Source organism: Schistocerca serialis, chromosome 8 (genome assembly GCF_023864345.2).
Source record: "Schistocerca serialis cubense isolate TAMUIC-IGC-003099 chromosome 8, iqSchSeri2.2, whole genome shotgun sequence".
Taxonomy (NCBI): Eukaryota; Metazoa; Arthropoda; class Insecta; order Orthoptera; family Acrididae; genus Schistocerca; species Schistocerca serialis.
In genome coordinates, this window is record NC_064645.1 from 505,307,734 (window position 1) to 505,332,336 (window position 24,603).

General features: G+C 42.5%; 1 protein-coding gene across 1 annotated transcript in view; it reads left to right on the plus strand.

Moving 5' to 3' along the window:
- Nucleotides 1–24,603, plus strand: part of LOC126416100 (polypeptide N-acetylgalactosaminyltransferase 35A) — a 162,173-nt gene that overhangs the window by 30,182 nt on the left and 107,388 nt on the right. The window contains exons 2-3 of the mRNA XM_050083599.1: nucleotides 3,689–3,808; nucleotides 17,132–17,270. Of these exons, the coding sequence (XP_049939556.1) occupies nucleotides 3,689–3,808; nucleotides 17,132–17,270 (259 nt within the window). The remainder of the gene's footprint in view (nucleotides 1–3,688; nucleotides 3,809–17,131; nucleotides 17,271–24,603) is intronic.

Below are 24,603 nucleotides of genomic sequence, written 5' to 3' on the forward strand. Positions count from 1 at the left end.
ACAGAAACCAGACTGCAGTTATACGAGTCGAAGGACATTAAAGGGAAGTAGGAGGGGAGTGAGTCTGTGTTGTAGTATGTCTCTAGCCCCTGCCCCTTCCCATTTCAATGTTGTTCAGTCTCTGCATTGATCAATACAATAAAGACAATAAAGAAAATCAAGGAGAAATTTAGAAAGAGAGTTAAAGTTCCCTTATAATAATAATAATAATAATAATTATAATAATAATAATCCATTACTCTACAGTCAGGCCCTGAAAACCACAAAATGTCATCCTTTGCTGTGTGTTGTCATAAGGATGCGTATGGAGGGGCGTAGGGTAATTGCACTGCTCTCCCGTCTGTTGTGAACTTTTCAGACAGCCACTACTTCTCATTCCAGTAGCTCCTCAGTTGGTATCACAAGGCTGAGTGCACCCTGTTCCACTCCTCCTGAGACCAAATACAAATCCCTGGCAGTACCAGGAATTGAATATGGGTCCTCCATATGAGAGTCGGATACAGTCACCACTTGGCTACAGAGGTGAATAAATTAAAGCCCAGAGAGAAGAAATAAAAACATTGAGATTTCCCAGTGCCGTAATTCTGTCAGAGATGGCAAAGGACTTGGAAAGTACTTCAAAAGAGATTACAAGATGAATATGAAGATATGAAAACAAGGATAATGGAATGTATTCAAGCTAAATTAGGCAATACTTAGGAAATTAAATTAGGAAATGAGAAAATAAAATTAGTACATGAGTTTTGCTATTTGAGCAGCAAAATAACGTATGATTGCTGAAGTAGAGGAGATATAAAATGCAGACTGGCAATAGCATGAAAGGCTTTCTGAAAAAGAGAAATTGAACATATATTACTAATTTAAGTGTTAAGAAATCTTTTCTGAAGGTATCTGTCTGGACTGCAGCCTTGTGCGAAAGTTAAACATAGATGATTAGCATTTGGGGCAAGAAGAGAATAAAAGTTTTGAAATGTGGTGCTGTAGAAGACTGCTGGTGTTTAGACGGGTATGATGTATTCTGAAGCATGAAGGATCTGTCAGTGTGGTAGCAGAGGGAAATGTGTGAGATAAGTAGATTCAAGTAGATGTTGGTTCCAGTAGTTGTTCGGAGATGACGAGACTGCCACAGGATAGACTAGCATGGAGAGCTACATCAAACAAGTCTTCAGACTGAAGAACACAGTAACAAAAGGGAACAAAGAAATCTGCTTATAAGTGATATTGATACTGCACTGCTAACTATTAAAACTGCAACACTATGAAGATACTAAACAACAAATATCAAATTGGTATGAAGTGTATGACATACTTGGATATGCAAAATGAATAACATCTCAGCAGATTATAGGAAAATTGCTATCTACATTCTGTACAATTATAAGGAAAGATTATGCACCAGGTTTTAACAAAGAGATAGAGGGGCTGGCCAGTACTTACCTCAGCTCAGTACAGCCGATAGCTACACATAAAACAGAACCGAAAATTTACGTTCCTAGCTTTCGGAACAAATGTTCCTTCATGCATGCCCTCTAGTGATGGGCTGTGAACTTCCATGTTCTGGTCGGAACCACACCTTGTTACACGTGCCATGATATCACCCTCCTGTCACCGGTTTGCACATTCCAGACTCCGGCTCATTTCTTTTTGAACACCTCTTATACATTGGTTGCAAAATCAGAGTCCTCAAAGTCCTCCATAAGTAAATTGGCGACTATGGGTGATAAAGGACTACACAAAGCCACTCCATCATTCTGTTAAAAAATGTTGCCATTAAATGAAAAATATGTGGACAACAGCACGTGATGACTAAGCTTCCTCCACTCTTCATCCAGTTTTTCACTAATCAAGCTCGGGGACTGTTTCAGAGGGACTCGTGTAAACAGGAATACCACATCAAAACTCACTAATAAATCTGAAGGACCCAGCATCAAAGATTTCAATCATTGAGTGAAATCCACCGAATTCGGTATATGGTGTTCGCACTTGCCAACATATGGACTGAGAACAGATGTTAAACATTTTGCCAGGGTATTAGTGGGGGCACCCTAATTACTAACATTGGAACGTAGAGGAACTCCTTCCTTATGCAACTTAGGCGGACCATACAGGTTAAGCGGAACGGCACCACCAGGATGAAGTTTCGAAAATCTTCAGACAACAAGTTTTTTTCCCCATAAATGAAAGTGTCTTGCACTTAGTCCTTTCTTTGGAGTCATTAGATAAAGTCTTCTGGTCACTAGATAGTCTTCTGTAAGCTGGGTCATTGAGCAGTAAATACATTTTAAGTATGTAATCATCCCATGTCATTCCCCTTGTTAGTTGGTAATAGTACTACTACTTCTTCATCATTCCTAAGGGAACAAATGGCTGCTCTTCTGTGTAAGAGATTTTATCCCGTGCTGGCCAAGCCCAGCATAATGTGTGGGACAGTTCTTTATTTCTTCTGCCTGGTCCTCAGGGAGGCTGCATACTACTTGTTCCAAACTGTGTAACAGGAAGCCCCTTTGGAGTGGGAGCAAAATTTAAACCTTTCTCCATTTCTGCCACTGTAGGTCCATCCAATGTCTTGCTACAAAGATAGTACATCAAAGTTTATCCCCTTCTGATGATGTATGATGTCATATGAGACTACAACAGATGGAAAAATCGGCAGTAGTGGAACATACCTTAAACGAGGGACACGGGATGAAATTTGATGAAACTGTAATAGTTGCCAACACTTTTGAGTTTTTGGAACAGTGTTTATAAAGCGGCAATTGAAATTAGCTTGGCAGATAATTTGATTAATGGATACAATGTTTCCTCTTAGCAGGACACGGAACTCTGTACTGTCCCGCCTCAAAACAGAATGTTCTCTGGTGTGGCCATTCCGAATGTTCAATACTATTCTCTGAGTGCAATATATTGTTGCCGGCAGTGTTTCTAATAATGGCAGTGCCACCTGCCCACTCTTGGAGGGCGATGCACGTGCCATGCACTGTACAGAGGCTTACGTAGGGCAAAGATTTTCAGTTCTCAGCGAGACTCAGCAGCAAAAGCAGCATTTTCCTGAAGATGGCGAACAGTTGGATTGCCAAAATATTGAATCTTCGATTTTAGGATCCAGCAGCAAACCTGAAGAGACTTTAAAGCCTCCAAAGTTCAAATTGCATTGCAAGTTTTCTTTTCCCAAAGCTGTTCTATTTGGTTTTATTGTGTGTGGTTTTTGTGTTGCATGATATTTTTTCATAAGAGAAACATCCTCTACCTGTCTATCAAGCGAGGTGGCACAGTAGTTAACCCACTGGACTTGTACGGGAGGATGATAGTTCAAATCTGTGTCCAGCCATCCACATGTAGGTTTTCTGTTATTTCCCTAAATCACTCCTCACAAATGCCAAGACAGACCCTCTGAAAGGGCATGGCCAATTTCCTCCTTTGTCATTGAAATATTCCAAGAATGTGCTCTGTCTGTCTCTAATGACCTGACTGTTAACAAGATTTTAATCCGTGATATTCCTTCCTTCTACATGTTTAGAAATAAGCTACCTTTGTTTGTTAATTTTAGCAATGAATAATTATTTTTTGTAAAGTACGTTGCAGAAGAAACTCATATATTATATGTAGTATGTCAGAATCACCAGGAGTAAACATTTTCATATTTTGTAGACTTATAAGTTTTAGGTTTGTAATTATCTTGTGTTTGCAGAATCTCCATCAAGTCGTATGCCAGTTGATCCAGACAGCAAGAGTCATGATGCAGGGAGTTACAAAAATAGTGACAAGCTCTTGTCTTATCTTCAGCAGAAGGCATTCAAACCATTATCAGGTAATTTTCTTAATATTTCTACATCTGTTGTGCTGTTTTCCGTTTCAGAGTACTCATTCACTATATGGTGAAAGCTGTCCATTTATTTCTTTTTCTTGTCAACAGTAAGCTGTGATTTGATGTTTACCTTTTTAATAAATTGTTGTAATATAAACATTTTAACTTGACTTGTTTTATATTTTGAAAATTGTTGATTTCTTGATCTCTAAAATGTAGTAATTGTTAGACTGATGTACAGCTGCTCCTCTTCGTTGGTAAAGACTTTTTGATTTCAAAAATATGTGACTAGTTCAAGCTACAAAATTGTAGAATTCAATGAGTTGTCAAGTTAACCCACTGAATTGTAAATTTTATTTTGGTTTAGCTTTATGGAAAAGTATTGTAGCAATCTGATGTTTGGCTTTATACAACCAGTTCCAAAAAATGATTGATATAGTACAGGGTCGCACTGCAAATGAGAAATTTTGAACGCTAGTGCTGGCAACACTGTAGTGCTGGCAGTTGTTTTGAACTGACACATATTTGTTTTGAATTCATTGGCATTTAGTAATCATTCAGCATTGGAGGGGTGCTGAACGTGCTGTTGCTGTGAGAGTATTTTATAAACAGGCTGAGAGTGTGACTCCTGTGCAAAGGATATTTCAACAGCATTATCAGCTAGGACATAATCATCGTGTCCCATCTGCTCATGTTATTACACCGTGGGTGTGTAATTTTGAAGGAACTGGTTCAGCCTTGAAAAAGAGGCCTCCAGATGGCCTTTGAACAGTTCATACCCCAGAAAATATTGCAGCTGTTCAAGTTTCCATTCGGATGAGCCCTTCCCACTCAGTTAGACAACATGCATTTGTGCTAGGGATTGAGTGCCAAAGAGTACTGAGAGTACTACACGAATTAAAGTTCCACACCTGTAAGTTATAGATTGTACAGCAATTAAATTCATGAGACACTGTGTCACATAGGGAGTTTAGTGAATGAGTGTTGGCTAATATCAGCAAGGATGCTAATTTCCTTATCACCACCCCTCAGGGACTCATGACTTTTATGAGTATGTGTGTGACGAGATGAGGCCACAAGGTATTGCAGTACCTACTTCCTTTCCTGTGCTGCAATCTCTCATCTCTGACTGTTGTTCCTTCTCTTACACTTTCTCATTGTGGTTGTCTGTGATGTTGACCCAGCTATTCCCTAGGTTCTTTTTTCCTTCCTCATTTATTTTACATTATCTTTTGGCTAGAGTAATTTTTTGGTCCCCTTCTGGATTTGACCTTCACTTACAAATTTTTCTCTGTAGTGGGGACCAACTTGGGAAGAACATCTTAAATAGCACGTACTGCATGCAGTGTTAAAGATCATCTGTTCACAATACCTGCATAGGCTCTTAATTATTCATTTCAAAGCCAACATGGCAGCAAATCCAACATGGTGGGTTTTTTTGCTTGTGTCCCCTGACAACACAGGGGCCATACTGCTGATACCTGAGCTACTAGTTCCCCACACTTTCAAAGGTGTAGGTGCCCATCTTCCTGGGTCATGAGGACTCCTGGCAATGGTTGTCTTGCCAGATGGCCTTTGCTGTGGCTGAGTAACACCTGTAGGGAGAGTCCTTGATCAGAGTAGGTGGCATTAGGATGAAAGTTTCACACAAGAAATGTTTCAAATTACACCAAAATAAATACCATTCTGATCTGGCTATCTTGTCAGACAGATATGGAAATTTCAATGTGAACGATTATAGCCCTAATACTTTCACTACTCTGGGTACCCCAAGGGAAATGGGACGAGCCAGATGTCTGGTAGTGAAACAATTTATCTAATATCTAGTATGTTCTCGAGCTGATGGGGATACTTTTACTTAAACATGGCCATTATTTTTGTGGAACATATGGAAGATAAATTTGGAAAGGTTGAGTCATGGGGGAAAATGTGCAATGTACTGCCTCCTCCACTGCACAATCTACAGCTTATCAGGTATGTGAATGTCTCGGCGATCTGCCAGTGACCATTACCACCCACAGAACCTTGAATATGATCCAAGGAATGACTTTCATCTGAGACCGGCACTCCAGATGAGGAGCTGTAGGGTAGTCCTGAGCAATGAGGTGTACATGCCCAGAAAGGTCCTAAGGATAACCAAACAGATGTAAGTGCTTTTGTCTTAGAGTCTGAAGGGAATGTCTTCCCAGAAAGAGTTTGGCATTGTGTACACATGTGACTTGAAACCTTATGTCCCACCACCCATGTGATGCCTCTGATGCTTATGCTCTGGTCATTTGTCATCCTGCTGCACAGTGGACCCAAAATTGACAACTGCAAAAGCTCGCTCCGTAAAAGTTGTCTTTTTGGATAACCACCTTCGTGTGTCAGTCACGCAGAACACCATCCTCCATATTCACCAGTTTTCCAAGTCGTCAAGAAAGATAAGAAAATTCAGGAATATAAATCTATTGACCACCTGTTGTATGCTGAGGCACAAAATTGTGTGTGTGTGTGTGTGTGTGTGTGTGTGTGTGTGTGTGTGTGTCCTCCATGATACCCATTTGCAATGTTTATTTACCTACAGACAAGCCACTTACTTACATTGAGGCAACCACCTTAATCCAACAACTCCCCTCCCCCTTTTTCTCCTACTTGCAGACTTCAGTGCCCACCACTCCCTGTCTAGTAGGGGCTTCAAATTGATCAGCTTCTTACCAACTGACCATAATCTGTGCCTCCTCAGTGATGGTGCTCCTACTCACTTCAGTGCCACCCTGGGCACCTTTTCAGCTATTGACCCCAATCTTGTGGCTTCGCTAAATTAGCCACTGACAGTGATCTTGTCCCTTCCTTATCACTGCCAGATGGATGAACTACCACTTTGGGTGTCTTGAAGAGCTGACTGACAGTTGTATACCTCTGCTGTTTCCTATGTCCCTCTTGTCAGATTGCATCAACGAGGTAGTGCAAGACATCTCTAACACGATCCCTCACACTGCTGGAACTGCTATTCCCCTTTTGCAGGTCCTCTGCGTCGCTGGTCGGTGCCATAGTGGATGAAAGACATTGCAGTATCTGTTAAGGATTGCTAAAGAGCCCTGCAATGTTTCAAGCAACATTGTTCACAGAACAACATCATCACTTTTAAGTAAATTCGTGCTGAGGATTTCTATCCAACCAAATACAGTAGGAACGGCTGCTGTGAGTGCTACGTCCCCTCTCTGGGAAAGTGTGCCATTTCATTCTAGGTGTGGACCAAGATCTGTAGTCTTTCGAACCACCCAAAGTCAACAGCTGTTCCAGGTCTTGTCCTCCAGGGCTGTCTTTGTACTGATGCATCAGTCCCTGCTGAACACCTTGTGACCAAATTTCCAACAGCATCAGTGTCCTCTTCTTAACCTGCCGCCGTGCTACTGTTGAAATGACTAATTGAAGACGTCCCCCTATGTTTCATGCCTGCCAAGCCAAATCATACAATGAACCTTTCACTGACTGGGAACTGCTTCAAACTCTTGCCTCATCTCAAGACATGGCTCCAGGTCCTGATTCAATTCATAATAATCAGATGATACAAAACCTGAATGTTATTCAAAGTCTGTATGTACACAGCGCCCTCAATCATATTTGGTTTGAAGGTGTCTCCGCTTCGGAATGGTGATACAGCATTGTCATCAGAATGCTTAAGGGTATACGGAATGAGTTTTTCGATGAAAAAATCGATTTTTGGGTAAATGCATTTTCGAAAAATTTAGACTCTCCCATTTAATACCATGTATAAAATATTTGGATGACGTGAATAGAACTATTTTAAATAATTTTTTAAAATAATTTCGACACACGATGTTCCGCACCTTGTATATGAGACGCGAAATATACCTGATATAGACAGCCTTGCCAGAGATATAATTGAGCACAAGAGAGTTAGCTTTTCTGTTGGCTACACTGCTAGACAGTTGACAATAGATTCTGCACCATTTGTATTGTTTCCTCTGTGAGTACATCCATGTCATTGTTGTGAAAGTCATATGTGGAGAAGTCATTGAGTTTTCTTTCCTTCAACATGCCAAGACCTAGTCTGAAGGTATTTAGAAAGCGTGTACATTGGCGCAAGAAAGTAAAGTGTACTAAAAATTCGTCTGATTCATCTTCATCAGTATCTGATGTCCCAGTAGCGACTAACCTCAACACTGGTAGTGATACATTGAGTGATGCTGCTGCCACTACACCAGAAAGTGCTTCAAGAAGAAAACTAGCTGGAATTGAAGAAGAATACAAGAAACTAAATGCTGGGACTACAAAATATGAGGTAATTAACGTCTCTATTATCAGACGTTTTGGAGAACAATGTGTGCTGCAAACAATGTGGAAAATGTGGTGTTTCATTGAAAACAAACTTACATGTAGGACTTGCTTGTGAATTAGAGTTGATGTGCAGTTATTGCAAACACAGTGTTACTTTCTTCAATTCCTCACATGTTACTGCAGATACAGGTAAACTATACGATATAAACATTAGACTGGTTTATGGATTACAGTGTATAGGAAAGGGCAGGGCTGCAGGTGCCATGTTGTGTGGTGTGATGAACCTCCCTCCTCCACCTTCAAAATTTAACAAACACATAATTGCAATAGGCTCTGCTGTAGAAGATGTGGCACAGGAAAACATGAAAGATGCTGTTGAGGAAGCAGTTGTTGAAAATAATAATAGCAGAGACTTGTCCATAGCTTTTGATGGAAGCTGGCAGAAGAGAGGCCACACATCTCTGAATGGTGTAGTAACAGCTACAAATGTCGACACTGGTAAGGTTGTTGATGTGGCAATACTTTCCAAGCATTGCAGATGCAAGGAGAAAATGAAAAATAAACATGAAGAGGAGTGCATGGCAAATTACTATGGGTCAAGTTGTGGTATGGAAGTTGCTGGTGTAAGAAGTATTTATCAACGCTCAGTAAAATGGTACAACGTTAGATACATAAATTATCTTGGAGATGGTGACTCAAAGGCTTTCAAAGAAATTGAGGAACTGAGACCCTATGGTAACGATGGGAAAATTTCCAAACTGGAGTGTGTTGGCCATGTTCAGAAAAGGATGGGATCAAGACTTCGACAGCTCAAGGCTAGCATGAAAGGCAAGAAATTGTGATCATATTCAGAAGTGCTATGGTCTAGCAATAAGACAGAATACAGCAGATGCAGAATTAATGAGAAGAGCAGTCTGGGCTCTGTTTTTTCATACAGCTTCAAACAATGAGAATTCCCAACATGGGCTATGTCCAAAAGGAGACGATAGTTTGTGCAAGTACAACAGAGGCAAGGTAACTAAGAAACAATACAATCACCCTCATCACCTGCCACCTGCCATAATGGATGAAATAAAACCAATATTCCGAGACCTCGCAGGTATTAGTCTACTAAAGAAACGTCTTCATGGCCGGACTCAAAATCCAAATGTGTGTGTGAACCATGTGATATGGAATAGACTACCTGAAACTGTGTTTGTGGGTATAAACACACTTCACTTTGGTGTTTGTGATGCTGTTTCATCATTCAATCAGGGCAATATAACAAAGTGCAAAGTTCTGCAGAAATTGGGGCTCTGTGTAGGACTACAAACTGCTGCAGCTATGCTTTGTTTGGACAAGGAATGGCTCAGGTCTTCAGATAATGCCACAAAAGTATATTCAAAGATGGCTAGACAGCATAGCAGAGCCATCAAGAGGAAGCTGTTGGACGATTCTGATGATACGAGCTATGGAGCAGGCTTGTACTGAAGTAAAAACTTTGAAGCTAATTAAAAAAAGCTAATTTCTCGTAACTTTAGTTTTTTTGTGTATAAGGTACATTTTCTCAGGGCCTATTTATAGTAGAAAGATGAAATTTTCTGTAGTTGTTCCTTAAGACCTTCTAATATATCTGAATTAAAAGATATGTGGAATTATTTTGTATTAATGGATGTAATTTTAAAATACTTGTTAAAATGTATAACTTTTTTTAACATTTACAAAAAATAAAATATCTGAAAAACTGTACATTATTTTTTCAAAATTAATAATTCAGCATAAAAGCAGAACATATCTCTGCGTTCTGTGAAAAAATCAAGAGTATCGTCCAAATAACAAATGAGAAAATGTTCCTAACTTTTAGCTCAATTTAACACTGTAAGCATAGGGCGTTCCATATACCCTTAAGCCAGGCAAAAAACCTGTCTCTCTTGGCAGCTGGTGACTTCTGTCAGGCCGCTGGTCCCCCTGCGATGTATGCTTTGCTATAACCCCACTCTGTGGCTTTCGCTGAAAGCCAGCTCCAGGATGCTATCTGCAGGGCCTCTGCTTGGAAACTTGCCTATAGTTTTCAATTCTTGCAAAAAACGTGGATCATGCATTTCTGTCGTCATACCACAGTCCATCTTGACTCAGAACTCTGCTTGGATAGGCAGTACTTGGGCATTGTTGCTTAGTTCCTTTTTTTTTTTTTTAATAAAAAGCTGTCTTGGTTGCCCCATATTTCTCAACTAAAGATTAACTGCATTCAGAAGTTTAACATTCTCTGCTTCCTTGCCCACACTTCTTGGGGTGTGGATCATGCTACTCTTATCCATATTTACCAGGCCCTGGTTTCGTTCTGACTCTATTATGGTTCAGCATTGAAATTGTTATACTCAATCCATCATCATGGTGTGACTGGACACTGGTGCCTTCGAGGCTAGTCCTGCAGACAGACTCGTTGCTGAAGTCGGTATCTTCCCGCTTCAGTTCCAACAGTGCCAACTATTGATCTCCTATGCAATCACTATTGACAACTCTCTGAATGTTCATTGTATGTCATTCTGCATATGTGCCCTTAGGTGGGATTACCAGTTGGAATTCCCCTCGCAGCACTCTTCCAGGATCTCCACTTGTCCTCCCATGGACAGTGCCCAGGACACAAATTAGGACTGATGTATTTCAAAGACCTGAGTCTGTTGTCCCTATGACCTTTCAGCATCTGCTACATTTAGGTCTTCAGCACTTTCAGGGAGTACCATTTCTTACACTGACTGCTCTATAACTGTAGATAAGATGGGATACACTTTTACATCTCCTGTCATTCAGGAACATCATTTGTTGCCAGGATAATGTAACGTTTTTACAGCGGAGCATTAACAGAGCCCTCCAAAATTGGACTCCCTTCACTCTGTTTTAATATGCACTGACCCTGTGAACAGTGTCCAGTTCACTGACCATTGTTACTCTCTTCACCCTGTGGTTTCTACTGTTCGTGACCTCGTGACCATACTGCCTGCTCCATACTCTTTCTCTGGCTCCCAAGTCATTTAGGTATCTGACAGAATAAACTGGCCGACTAGCGGCTATAGGAGAAATTACTCACCTCCCATTCGCTTTGACGGTACCAGATGTGGATCTGCGGGCACAAATAAGACCTCTGCACACTCAGAGATGGATGATGTCTGGTGGGCTACTGCCCCCTCTAATGAACTCCACTGTATCGAGAAGGCTACTGCTGCATTGCGTTCTTCCTTTCCTTCCTACCGGAAGGAATCCACTGTCCTCGTCACATGCATGTTGACCATACCAGGCTATCCCATAGTTTTATTCTGCATAACAAGCTACCCACCATTGTGGTTATGGAACCTTACAGACATGAGCTTGTATCAAGGTAGAATGCCCCTTCCTTCTGGCCCTCCATGCTATGCATGGCTTTCCATATTCTTTGCCTCTGTAATGGTTGACAATTCAGAGCTGGTTGAATTGTTTCTCCGTTTTCTACATGAAGTTGTTTTCAGTCTCAGATATGTCTGCCCCAGGTAGCTGAGTGGCCAGCGTGATGGAATGTAATGCCTAATGGCCCAGGTTCAATTCCCGGCTGGGTCGGAGATTTTCTCCGCTCAGGGGCTGGGTATTGTGTTGTCCTTATCATCATGATTTCATCCCTATCGACACGCAAGTTGCCAACGTGGCGTCAACTGGAAAGACTTGCACCAGGCGAATGGTCTACCCGACAGGAGGACCTACCCACACAGCATGGCATCTTAGATATAATGTTTTAACCCACTTTTGGAGCTGTTTTGGGGTTTGGGCATCTCTCGCTGTCTGCTGGGTCTGTTGGACCCCTGGCCCTATTTACTTGATCAGCTCACTCTTTCATCCCTGTCTTACTCTGTTTCAATTGCTTTTTGATGTTGTTTACTTCCTTCTCTGCCACACCCTATTTTCTATTTCAGGGGTAGCTCACAGTTGAATAATAGTGCCTCGCTGCTTTGTACCCTCTCCTTCCTTTCATCAGTGCTTTGTGTAAATCTTAGTGATGGCTCCCGTCTATGAACTTTAAACGTGTGTTTATTCCTGTTCCAGCATATTATCCTTTTTGTTTTTGTTGAATGAAATGTAATAGTGTTTACCTTAATAAATACACTCCTGGAAATGGAAAAAAGAACACATTGACACCGGTGTGTCAGACCCACCATACTTGCTCCGGACACTGCGAGAGGGCTGTACAAGCAATGATCACACGCACGGCACAGCGGACACACCAGGAACCGCGGTGTTGGCCGTCGAATGGCGCTAGCTGCGCAGCATTTGTGCACCGCCGCCGTCAGTGTCAGCCAGTTTGCCGTGGCATACGGAGCTCCATCGCAGTCTTTAACACTGGTAGCATGCCGTGACAGCGTGGACGTGAACCGTATGTGCAGTTGACGGACTTTGAGCGAGGGCGTATAGTGGGCATGCGGGAGGCCGGGTGGACGTACCGCCGAATTGCTCAACACGTGGGGCGTGAGGTCTCCACAGTACATCGATGTTGTCGCCAGTGGTCGGCGGAAGGTGCACGTGCCCGTCAACCTGGGACCGGACCGCAGCGACGCACGGATGCACGCCAAGACCGTAGGATCCTACGCAGTGCCGTAGGGGACCGCACCGCCACTTCCCAGCAAATTAGGGACACTGTTGCTCCTGGGGTATCGGCGAGGACCATTCGCAACCGTCTCCATGAAGCTGGGCTACGGTCCCGCACACCGTTAGGCCGTCTTCCGCTCACGCCCCAAAATCGTGCAGCCCGCCTCCAGTGGTGTCGCGACAGGCGTGAATGGAGGGACGAATGGAGACGTGTCGTCTTCAGCGATGAGAGTCGCTTCTGCCTTGGTGCCAATGATGGTCGTATGCGTGTTTGGCGCCGTGCAGGTGAGCGCCACAATCAGGACTGCATACGACCGAGGCACACAGGGCCAACACCCGGCATCATGGTGTGGGGAGCGATCTCCTACACTGGCCGTACACCACTGGTGATCGTCGAGGGGACACTGAATAGTGCACGGTACATCCAAACCGTCATCGAACCCATCGTTCTACCATTCCTAGACCGGCAAGGGAACTTGCTGTTCCAACAGGACAATGCACGTCCGCATGTATCCCGTGCCACCCAACGTGCTCTAGAAGGTGTACGTCAACTATCCTGGCCAGCAAGATCTCCGGATCTGTCCCCCATTGAGCATGTTTGGGACTGGATGAAGCGTCGTCTCACGCGGTCTGCACGTCCAGCACGAACGCTGGTCCAACTGAGGCGCCAGGTGGAAATGGCATGGCAAGCCGTTCCACAGGACTACATCCAGCATCTCTACGATCGTCTCCATGGGAGAATAGCAGCCTGCATTGCTGCGAAAGGTGGATATACACTGTACTAGTGCCGACATTGTGCATGCTCTGTTGCCTGTGTCTATGTGCCTGTGGTTCTGTCAGTGTGATAATGTGATGTATCTGACCCCAGGAATGTGTCAATAAAGTTTCCCCTTCCTGGGACAATGAATTCACGGTGTTCTTATTTCAATTTCCAGGAGTGTAGTTTATATTGCCAAAACATCTCCCCGTGGCTTACACTGCTGCTATGAAAACAAGACGCAAATTACACCACCTGTTGGGTGTGGACAGTGGCGTATGACAATTTGAGATGTTATAATAGAAATAATTGAATGAAACAACAGTTAATTGTAAAACAAAAGAACGACATTCAAAGGATGAGATTTTAACGTATTTTGGAAAATACATAGTAGTCGAGTAAATGAAGTACAGCTAAGAGCCATCTCTTAGGCTTTATTGAAATACACATTATGTAAAGTACAGAGTATTGTAGAATATTTACACAAACAGCTGCACAGTCTAAAAACATGTGCATGAAGGAAACTATACATCTATATGAGGTTTAAAGAAAAAGATGTTTCAGAATTAGAGGCACAAAAACATAATAAAAATTAAAGGAATCAAAAATCCGCAAGTAGTGTGTTAAAGCCATTGAAAAATTTTTTGTTGTGTAATTGTAACTGTTCATTGAGGATAAGGCTACCGTTCTTAACTTTAGTATCTCTTTTCCCATTAAACATTCCTTATACCTGACATGGAAATATCTTCCATTTTGTCCTATATAATAAACAGAACATATACCATAAATGATTTTATGAACTCCTGAAGTGTGTATAGGAACAACTGTGGACTTGAGATTGTAAATAAGATTTTTCTGCAAGTTATTGTTGGTAGAAAAGGCAACCTTGCATCCAAATTTTTTAACTAGAAGACAACAAATTCTATAAGAAATAGGGCCTAAAAATGGAATCCAAAAAACTCTCTTATATTCATTACTGTCAGAAACACCACTGATGCGTAAAGTAGTCACTTAAGCATCAGTTTTAATTTTGAAGATGTTTTCAACTGACGAGGGATCATAACCATTACTAAATACTACAGTTACTATTAAATTCATCTCGTCATTAAGTTTGTCTGGTGACAAAGGTACAGAAACTGATGATGAACAGCTGGCTGTGCTGAACTAGCAGGCACAATCTAATCTGAATTAGTCACTTTTTGAAAAATACCAAAGGAAAGTCTGTCATTGTCGATGACAAAACTAAGGTCCAAGTAATGTAGATGGCTATTATTTTGCTCTAATTCACAAGTGAAGCTGATTTTTTTTTTTCATGGGGATTATTAAAATTCCAAACAAATGCTCAATACCTTCCCAGGAACCATTGTGTATGATCAAAATGTCATCTAAGTACCGAGAGTATGACACTACCCAGATCTGTAGCTGAAAAGTTATAGAAGGGTTAATTGAATTAATTTTCAAGTTGATGCATTTCGGGATTTTATTAATGATGGGAGGGAGTGCTATAAGAATTGCATTGCTAAAAAGCACAAAAAGAAACTGGCTAAACTCAAGAGCATTTTACCCTCTAGTTAAAAAATATGGATACAAAGTTGCCTTTTCTACTAACAATAACTTGCAGAAAAATCTCAAGTCCACAGTTGCTCCTATACACACTTCAGGAGTTTATAAAGTCCTTTGTGATATGTGTCCTGTTTAAGATTTGGTACAAACTCAAAGATCTTTCAGTGTCAGATATAAGGAACATTTATTGTGGAAAAAGAGGCACTAATGTACATAATTCCCTTTTTGTCAATCATCTGTTAATTTGTGGTCACAAACTGAAAAGTGCTGAAGAAATTTCCATTTTACCTACAGAAAAGAAAGGTAGGTCACAGGCTCCACATACTCAAAAAGCTGGAGATTTTCAAGCATATTTCATCCTCAATAGTTACAATTATGTAACCAAAATGTCTTTAAATTTCTTTAATTCACTACTTTCAGAAACATCTTTTTCGTCAAATCTCATATAGATGTGTACTACTAAAGTTTCCTTCATGCAGATGTTTTTAAACTGTGCAGCTGTTTGTGTAAATATTCTACAATACTCCATACTTTATGTAACGGGCATTTCAATAAAGCCTAATAGATGGCTCTTAGTTGTTGCTTCATATACTTGACCACTTTGTATTTTGGAAAATACATTAAAATTCATCCTTTGAATTTTTTAAACTGTTGTTTAACTTCATTATTTCTGTTATGATGTCTCAAATGGGCATATGTCAGTGTCTGCACATGATAGGTGGTGCAACTTGTATCTTGTTTTCATTACAGAAATATAAACTAATGCGCCACTCAGTCTGTTGTTGTTCCTTGCAAAGCATGTGTACCAAAGGCTAGAATGTTTTAATTTTTGACTTGAACACGACTGCACTAAACTTTGACTAATGCCATCTCGAAATGTAAATTTATGTAAGTAACCTCTCTATATTATGACATTTTTCATCTTGGTTAACGTTTCTGTCAGCTTATTTTTCTATGTATTATTTTATAGGGCTTTTAAATTTTCATTCTGATGAAGACAGCCGTAGAGATGTCGAAACCTAGGTAGATGTATTAAACAGTTATTTGCAACTGACTGGCTGTGTTATTTCTCAATTGAGATTTCTACATATTTTTTGTGTGGGTGCTAATACCCAATTTGTTGTGCTTCCTGATCAACAACAACAACAGAAAAAAGATCTATTTGTCAGCCAGTGTGATTTTGGTGTGCTGTTACTATAAGCATGATGCTGGTAGCTTATGATTAAGAATTCAGAAAACAGCCAAAAAGCAGAGTTCCTTCAGACAGTTTCATAATGTGGTTCATTTTGATACGAAGGTGACCAGAATTTTCAGTACATGATTCATACTATCACAGTTTGCTAATAATCTGCTGCCTTAGTTATCGCTATGGCTTCTTTTCAAGTGTTGCTTACCTATGGTGTTGGGCATTACATCTGTCTTTCTTTGCAATTTTATTGAAGCAGATTGGTTTTATTTTGAAGCAAGTAGGGACCAGTGATTCACATGTGTACTGTATACTGAATTGTCACAATAGTCTTAGGGTGATTTTTTAAATTGGTTGTCATTTTACACTATTATAAGTACAGAGCAAACAGCACATGAGCCTCTTTCCTGAATAGTATAGGGATTTCTTGGGACAACAGTACTTTGTGTCAGTTCTGCAGGAGCCAATTGAAAAACCAATACAGAAATTTCCATCCATTTCCTGAATCCAATGACACCTTTCTTGATGCAAATGTCACATCTTCATTTTCACACTTTAACAGTGCATAGATAACATTAACAAAGGACACTGTCTCACAATATTTACTGCCACATACTTAAGAAAGATTCTTCCCACATTATGTGGCATTTTGAACGGCAAAAAGAAAGACATAAGAAAAATTGAAAATTTGACATAGCTATGAAATTATAGATGGAGAAAAATACTCTAATACTGGAATATTCAAGGAATCTCAGTTAAAGATAATTGTACCTGCTAAAAACTCATCAGATGAAGGCTATCATTTATTCACAAAGAAGAAGTCCAAGTTTACTTCATTTTTGTATGTCATTTAGATACCTAATGTAGCTTTTTAAAATGGCATGTATCATTTATTTCTAACTTTTTTAGTTGATGCTGATTTATATGCTCTTTTTAATATTCTCAGTGTTGGACCAGTTGGGCATGGTACGGTCAGTTGCAGAAAGACAAGCCAGGGATGAGGGTTACAGGAAGCATGCCTTCAACACACTTGTTAGTGAAAGAATTGGCCCACTTCGGAAAATCCCAGATACTAGGCATCCTCTGTAAGTAAAGAGCCCCATTTATGTTTCGTAGTGTTAGATTTTGAAGTATAATTGTAAATTATCAAAGACTCCATAATTAAATGTGTAATAAAGTAGTGTACATTTCCAACATTCAAGTTCCTCCTGTGACCTAAATCTACTTGTACATATCTTTTGTACACTTACAATTAAGGATGTCTCTATCATAACTTCTTCCATTTCATACTTACTTTGCTGCACGTGATATGACTTGATATTTTTAGACATAAATGAGGTACTGTGATAAAACAAGCTGTTCATCCATCCTATTAATGCATTAAGTGACTGTTTCAAACCAGTACCATTCTTGCAGCACTCATAACTTGCCTGACACTTGGCACACTTGAAAAAACATGGAACTGGTTCCTGGGCTCTTTTATCTAGACACTGCTATCTTTATTATGGAACATCTTCCATAGATGAATTTCCTCTGATTCTTGTATTATAATTTTACAATATCAAACAATGGAAAATCCAGGATGGAATGTAACAATATTATGGAAAAGAAAGTTGCCTCTCACCATATAGTGGAGATGCTGAGTCGTAGATAGGCACAACAAAAAGACTGACACAAATAAAGCTTTTGGCCAGTAAGGCTTTCGTCAAAAATAGACACACACACACACACACCTGCACGCGCACCCACACATGACTGCAGTCTCAGGCAACTGGGGCCACAATGCGAGCAGCAGTACCAGTGCTTGATAGGAGTGGTGACTGGGTGGGGATAAGAAGGAAGTTGGCACATGGAGGGGGAGATATAGTAGGGTAACTGTGGCAGATGGTGAAGTGCTGCAGGTTAGACGGAAGGAAGGCAAGAGGGGGGAGGGGGGCAGGAACAAAAACACTGGGTTTGGTGGTGGAACGACGGCTGTGTAGTGCTGGAATGGGGCTAGGGAAGGGGCTGAATGAGTGAGGACAGCTACTAATGAAGGTTGGGGCCAGGAGAGTTACGGGAACATAGGATATATTGCAGGGAAAGTTCCCATCTACGCAGTTCAGAAAACCTGGTTTTGGTGGGAAGGATGTCTTGTTTGGCAGCGTGCTCAGCAACAGAGTGGTCCACTTGTTTCTTGGCCACAGTTTGGCGGTAGCCATTCATGCGGACAGGCAGCTTGTTGGTTGTCATACCTACACAGAATGCAGCACAGTGGTTGCAGCTTAGCTTGTAGATCACATGACTGGTTTCACAGGCAGACCTGCCTTTGATGGGATAGGTGATGTTTGTGACCGGCCTGGAGTAGGTGGTGGTGGGAGGTTGTATGAGATAGGTCTTGCACGTAGGTCTATTAAAAGGGTATGAGCTATGAGGTAAGGGGTTTGGAGCAGGGGTTGTGTAGGGATGGACGAGTATATTGTGTAGGTTCAGTGAACAGCAGAATACCGCTGTGAGAGGGGTGGGAAGAATAGTGGGCAGGACATTTCTCATTGCAACGCACGACAAAAGGTAGTTGAAACCCTGACAGAGAATGTAATTCAGTCGCTCCAGTGCTGGGTGGTTCTGAGCTAAGATGGGAATGCCCCTCTGTGGCCAGACGTGGGACTTTGGGAGGTGGTGGGAGACTGGAAAGATAAGGCACAGGAGATTTGTTTTTGTACAAGGTTGGGAGGATAATTACGTTCTGTGAAGGCTTCAGTGAGACACATGGTATAATTCAAGAGGAACTGGTCATCACTGCAGATGCGATGACCACAGGTGGCTATGCTGTATGGAAGGGACTTCTTGGTGTGGAATGGGTGGCAGCTGTCGAATTGGAGGTATTGCTGGTGGTTAGTGGGGTTGATATGGATGGAGGTACTGATGTAGGCACTTTTGAGGTGGAGGTCAACATCTAGGGAAGTGACTTGTTGGGTTGAGTAGGACCAGGTGAAGCAAATGGGGGAAAAGTTGTTGAGGTTTTAGAGAGAGGATTGTGGATAGGGTGTCCTCCCTGCTCCAGATTGCAAAGATGTCATCAGTGAATGTGAACCAGGGGAGGGGTTTAGGATTCTGGGTGTTTAGTCAGAATTCCTCTAGATGGCCGATGAATAGGTTGGCATAGGATGGTGTGATGCGGATGCCCATAGCTAGAGGTCTGCGCGGATGCGGATATCCACAGTTTTGTTACTTGGCGGATAAAATCGCGACCGGTGCGGATATCCGCAGGTCATCTGCGGATAATGAGCAAGGCATCTGCCCAGAACGTATGTTGCAATGTTAGTTGAAAATTTCAAGTGTGTTGACATTCTTGGAATCTTGCAGGGCCCGGGTAGAGCGGATGTCTGTTGTCCTCAGCCCCTGGCTACGACCGACGTAGCTGTACCCAAGAGACCGGCACCTAATCCGTTTCCGTGACCGTGTCTTTTGTGTGGCCTTTGAAGTGCTCTCTGGGTGGCAAACCTGCCCACTGTCTACCAGACAGGTGCCCGTTGCAATTTTCTGCTGCCTTCAGTTAGCGCTTTGTAGTGACCGAGTGACAACATGCGTCGTGGCAAATGTGTGTGTGCTCTGGAGCACCAATGCTTTCCTATTTGGAATGGTCTGCTTTAGAGTAGGTATAGAGCATTTCCTGTGATTTAAGAAGTCAAAAGTAGTTAAGTTGTCGCAGAAATGGCACCCTAACAATAACTATGTCATTACATACCATAATTCTAAGTACTACTGTCTATTACTATCAATTACTCATTCAAAACTTAAATAGATGCGGATAAGGAACTTGCGGATGCGGATTAATTGATGCGGTTGTGGATTAGGACCTTGCAGATGCGGTGCGGATGTGGATTGCACTTTTCTTATCCGCGCAGACCTCTACCCATGCCATGCCATAGGCAATGCCTTCAAAGGAGAAGTAATTGTGGGTGAAGATATAGTTGGTCACGGTGACTAGGAAGGAGGTTGTGGATTTGGGACCCATCAGGCATTGTAAAGGTAGTGTTCAATAGCAGTAAGGCCATGGGCATTGGGTATGTTAGTGTAAAGGGAGGTGACATTAATAGTGACGAGCAGGGCACCATGTGGTTAAGGGGCAGGAACTGTGGAGAGCCAGTGGAGGAAATGGTTGGTGTCTTTTATATAGGAGGGTAGGTTGCAGGTAATGGGTTGGAGGTGTTGGTCAACGAGAGGAGAGATTATCTCAGTGGGGCACAGTAACCGATCACAATTGAGTGTACTGGATGGATTGGTTTATGAACTTCAGGAAGCACAAAGAAGGTGGAAAGGGGGGGGGGGGGGGAGTGGTAGGGGTGAGCAGAGAGATGGACGCTGGCGAGAGGTTCTGGGATGGGCCTAAGGATTTGAGGAATGACTGGAGATCCTGCTGGATTTCTGGAATGGGGTCACCATGGCAATATTTGTAGGTGGAAGTATCTGACAACTGGTGGAGTCCTTCTGCCAAGTGATCCTTGCGGTTCAAACAATAGTAGTGGAGCCTTTGTCTGTGGGTAGGATTATAAGGTCGGGATCAGTTTTTAAGATGGTGGACTGTGGTTCTTTCAGTGGATGTAAGGTTAGTTTGCATGTTGAGGGATTTGGGGAATGATGGTGAGGCAAGGTTCGAGGTTAAGAAATTCTGGGAAGTTAACATGGGGGTGATTTGGGGGCAGTAGGGGTGGATCGTGGTTGGATGGAGGAGTGAAGTGAGTTAGACAGAGTTCAACGTTGGTCTTTGGTTGTGTCTGATTGGTAGGATTGGTGATGTAAAAGTGTTCCCACTGAGAAGGAGAAAAGATCTTTCACAAGTCCTGCGTGATTGAATTTGGGAATGGGGGCAAAAGGTGAGGCCTTTGAAATGGACTGATATTTCTGTGGAGCTAAGGCTTCTTGAGAAAAGGTTCATGACTGTGTTATGGGTCTGTTTAGGTTCTGGGTTCTGTGCGATGGTGGGAAGGAGTTTTGGAGTGTGAATAAGTGTAGTAGGTCTGCGAGACAGGGTTTGTCAGCTATGAGGGGACACAGGGGAGGTTTTAAGGTTGTTGTAGAGATGGTGGACAGTGGTACTCCAAGGCGGAAGTGAGCAGGGTAGAGACCTTTTTCAGGTGGCGTTGTGCATGTTGCTCTAGTTCCCACTGGGCAAGAGTTTCAATGTGTGTTGTGGGTTCCAGGAATTTGGAATTGCGTAGCAGAAGAATTTTGCAGATGGAAAGAAGGCACTGCAAGGAGGTTTGGGCCTGGTTGATATTGTTTTACAGAACTATGTTGGTGAGGGCCAAGGATTGGCGGAATCTGTAATACTCGCCTGACATTGTATTTTTGTGATATCCTCTCAATTCTTGCATACATTTTATCAGCCTTTCGTATTGTTATATTCTCGCCACCACTGTAGAGTCATGTACCATAGGAATCAAGGGAGAGGATGTTGTTGGTGGCTGGTATCCTCTTTACAACACAACTGTGCACATGCATTAACACAGTTCTCTATTTACTTAAACAGATAGTTGGTACTTAACTTTAACAGTGTCCATGTGTTGTGGTACGAGCTGTTCAATATTTGTCCACATTAGGCCCACTGTTGGTGAAGTACAAGTCCCGCTATATGATGAATGACAGACGCCAAAGTAAAGTGCAAGTTGGTGCATCAGTGAATGAGCTAGTGACTGAGTGACTGTGCTAATGCCTGTGACTGACTGACTGACTGACTGACACTCCCAGTCAGCGACAGTAATCGAAATACTTATGGTCGAGAGGATGTTGGCAGTGGCACGTTGCTTGCGAGTGCCTTTGGCCTCTCTCCTAATAGGCGCACTTAATCCAGTGCTTACTATTGATCTTCTTGCTACATCTTTGCTGAGTGGTGTGCCGGCGACAGGTTACCCCCTCCCGAAATGCCGCACAGTTATCGTGTGGGGAAGATGCAAACAATGACAAGGAGGAAGGCAGGACACTGGACATAGAGATGAGCCAGGAGCCATGACTGTGGAGGATGGCATAATCCTGACTGTACCCCACTATCTTGCTTGCAAGGTAACAAGAACGTCCTACGGAAAACTGCTGCCAGGGCACCCGTCCAGGCCTGACGGCGTGTCCTTGCACGATGACGGCAACTGTAATGGCAGGTCCAGGTCCATTGGGTCAGCGAGCGGGGACGAGGGCACATCGTCCATCCGCTCCTCGTGGGGTGCCCTGGTGGCATCAATGGGTGACAGCGAAGGCTGCGCAGTCCTGTGAGGCGGTGAATTTGGGGAAAGAAAAGAGCAGAATCACAGGGCAAATGACACACAAGAGTTTGGTTCTGGTGGTGCTGCTGCAAACCATCGGGCCTGCAGTCAAGTATATAAAAGAGCCGATGAATTCCTGAATCGTGCTTCTTTCCCAGTGCCCATGGTTACCATAAACCCTGCAAAGTGATACTTGCAGACCTTTGGCAGTGCTGGATACTGTGGAGGGTGTAATAGCGTCCAGTGGTGATAGCCATGCAGGAGTTCCACCAGTAATGGTCAGTCGCGTGGGTGTGAGTGATGGGAGGTGAGAAAGAATCACAGCGCCTGTTCCCATGTGTGGCTAGTGCAAAGATTGGCCATCTGTTTAAAAGTGTGTAAGAAGTAGTGTCCTGTTTCTCTGTTGCACTGGGGGTGGAGCGAAGCACTTGTTAGATGACGAATGCCATTTTGTTCACAAAACTGTTCAATATCACATGAAGTGAATTGTGGTCTGTTGTCCAACACAATTGCTTTTGGCAAACCTTTTACACGAAATATGGAGGACAACACGTGAATGGTGCTACGCAATGTGGTAGAAGCCATAGGCACCGCAAATGGGAACTTGCTAGAAGAGTCTACCACTGTGAGCCAACGATTGTTCCAAAATGGTCCTGCAAAGTCAATGTGCACACCGGCCAAGCTGTGAATGCCTGTGGCAGACCGGATTGGTTTTCCATGCATGTGCGACACTGTGGCGTCGCACTAACTGTTCACTGTGAACAATTCCCCAATGTCCTTGGTGGAGCAATTGCAACACGTCCTTGTGCAACACTTTGGGAATAAGCACATGATATTTTCCATTGTCAGTTTGAACAAGAATCACACCCTTTTGAATGGAAAGATTATGCCGGCGTGCAAAGTATTGGCACACAACTGAATTCTAGATACTGTTCAGTGAGCGAGACCAAGATGTGTGAGTGTAATGCTACAAAATTTTGAGATCTGGGTCTGCTTCTGTGGCCTGTGAGATTTTTCCATAGTGCAAGTGAAAAAATTCCAGCGATTCAGAGTCCTGTCCATCGATTTGGCAACAAGATGCAGCAGATGCATCAAAATGAGAGTCTGGGCCAGTCGGAAGGCAAGATAGGGTGCCTGCATTGCTATGATTTGCTGTAGGTCTGTACACAATCTCATACTGATACTCCAAAAGCAATTTTTGAGCATTGTGTCTAGGAACCGGCTTTGATTGATGAAACAAGGACTACTAAGGATTGTAATCTGTCACTAAATAGAACTTATGACCATGCATATAGTTATGGAATTTTGTCACACCATACACAATAGTGAGAGCATCTTTTTCGGTTTGTGAATAATTGCACTGAGTTTGAGTTAACAACTTTGAGGCAAAAGCAATGCGTCTGTCTTGTGCACCAAGCAAATATTTGAACAGTTCTAAGTGCACATTTACAACAAACATTTTCTGTGATTCTTCATCCAATGGAATTTGCAAGTAGGCATCATGAAAATCTATCTTAGAAAAGTAATGTCCTACATCAAGCCTGTCCATGAGTTCCTCAGGGTGAGGTAGTGGATAACTACTATCTGTGGATTGACTGTCGACTTGAAGTTAACACAAATGCAAATGTGACCAGAAGGCTTAGGCAACAAAATGAGAGGACTTGCCCGTTGACTAGCTTGAATGGGAGCAATTACACCATTATCTTTCTGTTGTCCGCCCCCAGTAGCTGAGTGGTCAGCATGACAGACTGTCAATCCTAAGGGCCCGGGTTCGATTCCCGGCTGGGTTGGAGATTTTCTCCGCTCAGGGACTAGGTGTTGTGTTGTCCTAATCATCATCATTTCATCCCCATCGACGCGCAGCACGCCGAAGTGGCGTCAAATCGAAAGACCTGCACCAGTCGAACGGTCTACCCGACGGGAGGCCCTAGCCACACGACATTTCATTTCATCTTTCTGTTCACTGGCTACTTTGACTCTTAAAGCAATTGGAGCGGGGCAGGCCCGGAAAAACTTAGGCTGTGCATTGCCTTTCAATGTAACGTGTACTACAAACTTATTAGCTTTTCCCATTCTTTCTGAAAATAGTTAAGGAAATTCTTTAAGCATGCTAGTGACACTGTGTTTTGGTGCAAAAGCCAATACTGAAAGTACATTGTCTTGGATGTTAAGTCCAAACAAA